Source organism: Entamoeba invadens (genome assembly GCF_000330505.1).
Source record: "Entamoeba invadens IP1 unplaced genomic scaffold scaff_1105074726211, whole genome shotgun sequence".
Classification (NCBI taxonomy): Eukaryota; Evosea; order Mastigamoebida; family Endamoebidae; genus Entamoeba; species Entamoeba invadens.
This window is the reverse complement of record NW_004440325.1, coordinates 71636-81614: the sequence shown is the minus strand read 5'-3', so window position 1 is coordinate 81614 and position 9979 is coordinate 71636. Positions and strand designations below refer to the sequence as shown.

At 28.7% G+C, this 9979-nt stretch overlaps 2 protein-coding genes across 2 annotated transcripts; one reads left to right on the top strand and one right to left on the bottom strand.

Moving 5' to 3' along the window:
* Window positions 1-3709: 3709 nt before the first annotated feature.
* On the top strand, window positions 3710-4021 carry EIN_219620 (hypothetical protein; the record flags this gene model as incomplete). Its single annotated transcript, XM_004256263.1, has 1 exon — window positions 3710-4021. The coding sequence occupies one exon, from the start codon at window positions 3710-3712 to the stop codon at window positions 4019-4021; it is 312 nt and encodes a 103-aa protein (XP_004256311.1).
* A 1103-nt stretch (window positions 4022-5124) lies between these two features.
* EIN_219610 (protein serine/threonine kinase, putative) lies at window positions 5125-9195 on the bottom strand (the record flags this gene model as incomplete). Its single annotated transcript, XM_004256262.1, has 1 exon — window positions 5125-9195. One exon carries the CDS (start codon window positions 9193-9195, stop codon window positions 5125-5127), a length of 4071 nt encoding a protein of 1356 aa, XP_004256310.1.
* Window positions 9196-9979: the final 784 nt, after the last annotated feature.

Sequence of the window (9979 nt, the reverse complement as noted above, 5' to 3'; positions counted from 1 at the left end):
TTGTTTCTTCTTATTTAACATGTAATGTATTAACACTCAGCATTTAAGAAAGAGAAGCCGACTCAACCAAGTCGGCAAACAATGTATTCAATTGATATATATTCCACGAACACACTAAATGCCAAAGTGACTCTCTTAGAAAGAGTCCCTCTTTGTTGTATAAATAAAATTAGGCTGCGGAATCGATTAAAAAAGAAAAGAAAATAAATAAAGAGCCCTTGTACGGCATGGAAAAAACGGTCTAAGCAACAAACTATAGAGGTGCAAGCGCTTCTATTTATAATATTATTATATTATAAATAAAATTCGGAGTAATACAGCGAGTGTTAAAAATCAAAGTGATAAAAAGAAAGAAAGAAAGAAAGAAAGAAAGAAAGAAAGAAAGAAAGAAAGAAAGAAAGAAAGAAAGAAAGAAAGAGTCGCTTGGATATTATTGATTGAATACATTGTTCATTAGTTTGTTTTTATTTTCAAATAAAGATAGTCAATAATAAAAAATAATCAATAAATTAAGCAAATTAATACGATTATCTTCTAAAATTAATTAAGTTTAAAAAATTTTTATATTATATTAGTGTTGAATGTAATTATAAATTTTACTTTATTTTTAGATACAATATATGTTAATTGATATTTCAGATTATAATTTAAAACAAATAAATGTTAAATTAATGCCTTTAATAATAATAATATCCTTTCTCAATCTTTATAATTTTACTAATAGTTTGCAAGACCAAATTAATATTAAATTTGGTTTTTGCAGAGCACTCAAAGTACCCCACTGCTCCAATACTTTGTGCAAATTTGATAGCTTCTTCCGTTTCAATAATTTTTTTCCCATTTGTTTTAGTCGAATTATTTCGTCTTTGTATTCTCTCATATCAGATTTTGTTCCACAACAACAATTAAAATATTTTTCTTGCACTTTAGAATTCTCCCAACAAACTTCTCTTGTGCAATCTTTTGTTGTTCTTCGTAGTTCAATGTAAAACAAACGAATGCGCATTCGGCCATTTGGATATAAACGTCAAGCAGCGCATCGTTATCAGTTTGACCAGCAGTGTCATTTATTGTCACTTCTGTTTTAAATTTGTTGTTCAAAACGAATTTGTATTAATTTTCAATTGTTGGTTCGTAGTCTTCACTATCGGGTATATTACACAACTGATTAAATATCCTTGTTTTACCAGACGCAGCATCACCTAAAAATGCAACTTTAAACACGTTTTTGTCCATTTGTTGTTATTTAGTTTATTATTTAATTGATAATTATTAATATAAATATTTTATAAATAATTAATCATATTGCATCATTTTTAATTTTATAAATAAGAATAGACATAAAAAATTAAAAATTGTATTTTCAACTTTATTAAATATATTTTATTAACACAAAATAATAGACAAAATAATTTTTAATAAAGTTATGTTAAAATATAAAATAATACTATTCAGTATAGCATTAACATAATGTATTTGATATTTCAATTGTATCACGTGATTGGCTGCAACTACATATTTCCAATTAATTAACAATTCACATTATTTACAAAATATATACTATTTTTATAATGTGTTTGTGATATTTAATAAAATAAAAAATTAAACGATAAAAAGTTTGATAATCAATAATATAAATAAATATAATAAACCAAATTAGTATGTCTTGAAATGTATCAATAAATCATTCTATAGTTGTCCAAGTAAGATCAATTCTATTCTTCTTGTGTTACAATAAACAAACAAAACCATAAAAATACAAATAGTAAATATTTTAAAATATGATTTATTTAAATGTAATGCATATGGCTCTTCTCACCACAAAATCCCATGTACTTGGCAAGAAGCTTTCGACGTTCACTCGTTTTGCCCTGTCTACAAAATGTTTTCCGATTTCTCTTTGGAATGACTTGTCCTCCTTTTGTCTCACACTTAAAACATTTTTATATACCACTTCAAGCGCAAACAAGTCTCTTCCTCTTTCGCTTCGGTTTTGCTTCTCCCCGAAGAGTGCGAACAAAATATTTTGAGAAATTTGAGGCACAAAAAATCGATTTGGCCGTTTATTGACACTCCTCGCAGTCGCTTTGACTCCAAACAAGAAGTCGAGTGGCGACAAATACAACGTCTGACTCTCGCTGTCATATAAGACCTCAAAGTTCGCACATGAAATCCACTTGTAAAAGCCTGATCAACAATTTTCAATCAACAGAAAGTCGACCTCGGTGGTGTCTAAAATCAACTTTTGAGGATGTTGAATACTCGGCGACTTCTTTTGCTCAAAATTTTCGTTGAGAAGATTTAACCTTTTTGTGCCATTTTCTATAGACATTTTTTGAGTCCGTTTCTCGTCGCCACGTGTCGTTTTTGGAATTTCTCTGATTTCAAGTTTGTTGTGAGAAGGCGGAGAGAGTGATGGATACGACACTTTATTGAAATCGTTTTTAATTTCTCTTGTTTTACTTGGGAATACTAAGGGCGGAGAGATCTTGTCAATTGGCTTCTTGTTATTAGCAAAATTAGGTAAGACGGGACAGACCTTGACAGACAACGATGGAGATAGACTGTTACTTTTTGGTCTTATTTTTCATCTTTTTGTTGTTGTGGTATAAAAATGAAGTTTTGAGAATTGTTAACATCTAGTAATGTCTTTTTAGAAAGCAAAGGTTTTTCTTCTTTTGTTTCCTATGTGCCGGTTTTGCTTGGTAAAACGTCCATTTTTGTGACCCAAAATTGTCGTCGATAGTTTCTTTGGTAATAAAAGTTGTTATAGGATTTGAATTAGTAAGAAGAGCATCTATATCACTCAAAATTTCTTCTTTGAATTTCTTGAGAATATAATCAAGCACTTCACCAGTCACAAGTTCATTTTTGTCAACACAATACGGCAGAGTGTTGTTCAACTCAATCAAGTCGTCCATTTATCGAGTTATTACATTACAAGTTCATATGACCGCCAATTGATGTTTGGTTTTAATGTCAAAATTTAATGTATTAAAACAAAATAAAATTTAAATTATTTCAAATAGTACAATTTATTATTATGATATGTGTTTTTCCATTATAAAATGTTTTCTGTTTTGTTATTAAAACTATAATATAATAATTTTATTATTAATATATTAATTCTTATAACTAGTTAGTAGTTATTATAATTTATAATATATTAATAGATCCACTTCATTTCAAAGTTAATCCATTCATTTGATAAAAATTAATAACAGCTTATACATAACTAATAAACACAAATTCAACTGAAAGGATGGAAGAAGTAAAAGCGCAAATTCAAAGCCTAACAACTCTGATCACCAAGCTGTTAGATGACCCAAAAGAAAACCCAAAGGAATTAATTAAAAAAGGCGAAGAGCAAAAAGAATTACCCATTCAAGAGCAAATAAAAGAAGCTGAAAAGGTATTTGAAATACTCGATGAAGATTATCAGAAGAACTAATCTTAAAAAAGAAGTGGCAGTCACTTTTGCAAGATGTTTTGTTTTTAACAGCAATAACAAAACAACACATTAAAGATATACCAACATATGAAATAGAGTTGGACTATTCAATAGAGAAGCTGAATTTACTTTACACGGACGACTACGAAATTAAAAAGAAAAAACTTGAAGAAGATTTTAAAACCGAACTTTCAAAAATAAAAAAATCAAAACGAATGAAATTGATGAGTTGGAAAAAATTAAAAAAAATGAAGAGAAATGGAACAAAATTTCAATTTTGGTCTTGAAAACGGCGAACGTCAAAAACTTGAAGAAATAACAAAGAAGAAAATTTCCAATATTGTGTTTAACTCATTTGAAGATGACTGGAGCAAAGACACATCTGTATTTGATGATAAAATAAAAGGAAAAAGCGATCTTCTGTTTTTGATTGAAGACGACCAAAAGAACAAATTTGGAGGGGTTTACTATGGCACAATTGATAAAAGTGGGCAATGGTTGAAAAACGACACTTCATTCATATTTTCAATTGTGCGAAATGGAGAGTTAAACCCAAAGATATTGTGTTAAAAGAAGGACAAGGTGACAACGCTTTTATTTCTTGCACAAAAGACAATTCTTATCTTTTTGTATTTGGAAATGATAATAAAAAAGACATTTACTTATACGACATACCCATTGGCAAATGTGGTTTAAAATATCATAAATGTACTCCCACTAGTTACACTGCACAAAGTGGAGATTTCATTGATGGGAAAACATATACACCAAAAAGTATTCGTGTTTTCCAACTTACCAATTAAATTAATTTATTTAAATAAAAATGTTTAAAATAACAAGATCAAGACAAAAGAAATTAAACCAAGTAAAATCTTTACTAGTATGTAATAACAAACACACGTTCTTCAAAAACAATATTTAAATGATTTTAGTAATTATTAATATTCATATAAAAATATTTGTTGTGCTGTTGTATAATTTATTCAGACATTGTTTTTGAACAATAAAAAAAGCAAAAAAATATTTGTTCTATCATAACAATAAATAAAAATTATATTTCTCGCCCCAAATTTCATTTGATATATCTCATTCAAAAAGCAACAGTCAAAGTACATCAATAACAAGTCTTTGTTTTATAACTTAATTACATTTTCTCAAATTAAAAAAGTTAAGTTTACTAACGAAGCAAAACAACAACAAACGAGTCACACAAAGACAAAACATAGAGATTCAAACATTAAACAAATTTAAAAATAATAGTTTTTTATGGTAACTTGATATGTTCGTTGTTTTAGTATAAAATTTTCAACATAATTAAACTGATTATGTTCCAGATTTTTTTTATTTTACACAAAAAATAGAATTAGATACATCTTATTGGTGTGAAACTCGAAAAGGCTTGAAAGCGGACAAACTCAATTTTGTAAATTTCACTTTGAATCAGTAAATACTTTTTAACAAGAAGAATTCACCATTAAAAGTGAAAAAAAATGATCAGATTAAATGTTGTAAATGTATTTTATTGCATTTTATTAACATAAAATAATTCATTTTTATATAAATAAATAATTGTTAAATTGATACTTTATTATAATGTTAATAAAAATATAAAAATGTTTCAATTTAGTAATATCAAGCTGTTTTATTAAACGTCTGATTGTATTCATTTTGTTTTATATTGAATTATAACTTCTCTGGATAAAATCAACGATATTTATAGTTGTTTCTCTTTCTTTTGGGTTTTGTTTCCAACACATTTCTATCAGTTGATATAATTTTTCTGGAATGTTCTCTCTTCTCTCAAGTCGTTCTCCAGCAGTCACAAATTCTGCTATTTTCCACGGAAATTTGAATGTGGTAATTGGATACGCTTTACACCATCCAAACACTTCATACATTGTTATGCCAAACGAATAAATGTCTGCAGCCTTCTTATACTTCTCTTTGTTTAACACCTCAGGCGCCATGTAAATTGGTGTTCCAATACCTTTAGTGAATGTCATGTTAGTCATCAGCGTATTGATGTTTCTCGACGATCCAAAGTCAGTCAATTTAGCATTTATTTTGTCATTTAAATTTAATGAAAACACAAGTAAATTGTCTGGTTTAATGTCTCGATGTAAAATGCCGTTTTCGTGTAAATAAAAAATCCCTCTTGATGCGTCCAACATCATTTTAATTCGAAGTTTCATGTCAACTTCGTCATATGTTTTGTGTTTCATTAAATCTTGTAAACTTCCATATTGTGCGAACTCAGTGACCATACACACCTTATTTGGTATGAACACAGCTCCATAAAAATGGACGATATATTCACTCCGAAATTTGTCAAGCATTTCAACTTCTTTGGTAAAGTCATTTATTTCATCAACATCTTCTTTTAATTCCTTCATCTTTTTAATAGCCACACAATTTCCTCTAAAAGATCCTTTGTAGACAATTCCAAAAGACCCCTCACCAAGTTTCTTCTCTTCAATTAACTCGTCGGGGTCAAGATGTGTTGACATCTCAGTAAAAACGCGCAAAGTTAATTGGTTGTTGTTTGTAATTCCATCTTTTAATCCTTTTGAAAAAAGCACAATTTTATCATTAATTTTACATGAACATTTTGGTTCAACAAATATTTCAAATTCGACTGCCATTCCTTGTGATAAAGATACAACTTTGGGTTCTGTTTTGATCGTGTATTTTGCAGTGTTCTCCTTTGTCGAAAATTGAATTTTCAAATGTTGTTTCGACGAGTTGCCAACACATATCAACTCACGACTATCAGCGCCGACTTTGACTGGTTCATCAGGACAACCAAATCTAATTTCTGTTTTATTGACAACAATGCCATCGCTCAGTTGAACAAAAGAAATGTTCGAATGACTCATTTTAAAACTTGTTGTTGTTTTTGCAAGCTGTTTTTGATGTATTTTCTTTTCAATGTATTTCACTGTAAATACAATTAATAATACATATAATATCATCATTATAATTGTAAACAAAATTATAACAAGAAGTACCCACCAAACTACTTTCTTGTCACACAACGTTCCGGTTATATTGGGAGAGTGCCAGAATGCACATTTGGAGCATTTCGAGTTTAATACTTCAATACATTCTGGTACAAATGAAATATCAAGACAAAGTCCACTTTCAAATAAAACCTTATTTTTAACACAAGATGTGCATTTTTCATGTTGTGTACACGTTGTACAGTTGTTGTTACATTTTTCACACTCTTTGTCATTAATAGTGTAATATTCACTCAAACATTTGTTACACCCATTTTGTGTGACTTCAACAGCACACCCAATAATACTGTTTTGTGGCAAACACTTTCCACTCGTTGTTTTGTAATTTGTCAAATTACAAGTCAAACACGCGTCTTTTGTGTTGCATGTTGAGCAATTAGAAAGACATTCAACACAATCCATACCAACTCTGTAATACCCATCTTTGCATTGATAACACCCACCAGTAATTTGTGATATTTTGTCACATTTTCCCAACAGCTCGGTGCTTGGCAAACACGTGTAATTTTCTCCAATATAAAACCCGTACTTACATGACAGACATTTTGTATCACTTTCAATACAACTTGTGCAATTCTCAGAACATAAATAACATTTTGCAATTAACAAGTAATACCCAATGTCACATGAAATACAGCTATGTTTGTTATACAATACACATTTAGTTAAAGATGTGTCATTTATAACATTTACACAAATATCAGAGTCGTTAAGAATGTAATTATTATCACATTCCAAACATTTGTTGTTCACAATAAAAACACAATCTTCTTTTGCTAAAACACACATCCCATTTTCTTCTTTAAATGTTTCATTTGTACAAATAAGTGACGTGCATTGTCTTTCATTGGTAATAATATAATTGGTTTCACATGTGATTTTATTGCTTTTGTCACATAATATAGAGTGTATGTAGTTTGATGAACAATTGTAACAGACACCATTTGCAATGTAATAATTGTCATTACACCAAACAGTCGATATTCCATTTGAAACTCCACCTTCCATTTCAACACAGAAACTTTCATTTTTTAATATAAAGTTGTTATCGCAAATAGAACACTTCTCGTTTTTACACAAACGACAATGCGATGTGCAGCTCTCGCATTTGTCAAATGAGTTTCCGTTGTGACAATTGATGCATACACTCCCATCACTGTGTTGGCACTTGGTATCCGACACACATTTGTTTTCATTTGTTATGTAACTATCTTGACATTTGTAACAATTAGCTGATGTGCCATATGAACATATTTCTGAACTAATACATTCAGATTGTTCATTTAAAACATACCCAATTTTGCACAATACACACTTGTTGTTTTTGTTGTACGTCTCACAATTTTCGTCAAGAGGTAGACATGCTCCATCTACAAGTCGATATTTATAGTCGCACATGAGGCACGTTAAACCACCTTTTGTCATTTCAAAAAGATAACAATATTTCATTGCGTTGTTGTTACTGGCGTTTTCCAAGAATACAAAATTCTTTCCATTTTCATTGAAATTAATTTGAACGATTTGAACCAAAGTTGTGTTTTTAGAAATAAAAACATTCGTGTTTTCATACAAACAAAGTGTTTTTATACTTCCAGTGCAGTCAATATTTAATTTGGTGATGTTTTGGTTTAAAAAAAATTCGTAATATGAAGCACCATTACACGACATTGTATTTGACACAGTTGAATAAATGAATGAAGAAGAATCATCAAACAAAGAAATTTTAACTTTTCCAAAAGTGAAAAAAAACACTAAATCATTAACAATTTTTGTATGAAATGTTAATTCTACATCATCAGCGATAGTGACTTGTTTTGAACTCTTAAAGTTATAAATAGCAATACTACGATCTATCATCAATTCTGTGCCACTAAGATCATTATTAAACATGTCAAACCAATTAAATTTATTTGATAATTTGAGTTTGCAATTCACACCACCATCGTTATTACACGGACAATGTGGATAATCAAATGCACCTTCCATTGTGGTTGGTGATTTTGAAGTGTACATATTTGTTTTCAACATACAAACAACGTCTTTGTCAAGTGGTGTACCATTTGGGCAAAATCGAATTAACTTTTTATTTGAAATAAGGTACCCCTTCCCCATTGTAAAGTTGAATGAGTATTTAAACGTGTCTGATGTGATATGGGTTGGATTTGTATTAATGTCTATATTGGATTCGTTATTAAGTGAAATGACATCAAAACACTTTGTGTTGTCTGTTGGATTCGTTATATCAAATTTTAATCTTCCTTGGTAGTTATAATTGAGGTGGAGGTAAGTTGAATTCCACATGATGATTCGTGGGTTGTTTAATTCTGGATCAATCAAATTGAGGTTTCCAGCAATGGACAACTTTCCAAACATAATTGTATTTTTAATCACATGTATTGTAGCTTTTGGCTCTATGATAAGTGTTTGGTTGCTATGCAAATTGATCGTATTTGAAAAAATAGAATCTGAAGCAATTGTAAGAGTTTGAATGTTGTACCATTTTTCTTCATGTGAATAAAATTTTATGTTATTAATAATGACAAATTTATGAAACATGAATATATCAGATGAAAAATTAAAGTTTAAAGAAAAACAGATCGAATTTGTTGTTACTGAACAATTTGAAGGAGTAAATCCGTCGTCAGTGTCAGTGCCATTTGGAGTACAGTCACACCGATATCCATATGTTGCTAATGAAAATACAAAAACAAATACAATTTTCATTTTCAAATACTTGATTTACAATTATTATCAGTTTTTTTTACATTTATAATTATTTTTAATGTTATTAATACGTATTTATAAATAGAATATATAAAATTAATTTGTAATCATAGTTTTTTATAGTTATTTCTGTGTCACATTTCATTAATCAAAAATACATTGCTTTTAATTTGTCACAATTCAATATCAATTTACATGTAACATTTCGCCTATAAATAGAGTATTGTTATACAGTATGGTCATTTTATTTTATGTGAAACTTTATATTTGAAAGAAACAAGTTAAAATATATAGTTATTTTTATTATATAACCAATTTTTTTATTTTAAAAAAATTGATAAAAATAACACGAAACGAATTTAAAAACATGATTGATATATATTTTGCTATTGGAGGAAAATTATAACCACAAAAAATTGACAATGAAGTATTTTTTTATCAAGATTGTTATTAATGTTTATTATATTTGATATGTTGTGATGACTCTCAACAAATAATAGCAGTTGAAAAGAAAAAAAATATATGCTATTTAATATAATTTAATAACTTAATCAATATAAAAATTGTTTAAATTATTTAATCAACAATTGTATAAAACAATAAACACGGTGGGGTTGTGACATTTTGAAAACAATCTACGACAATAACCCACTTTCTTTTATTTTTTTTTGTTTTTTTGAGAAACTCACTACCAAGTTAACAACATTCAACACGAGTTTCTTGAAGTCGTTTGTGTTATAAACAAACCTTTTGAAACGTAATTATTTTTTGGCAACAAAACAAG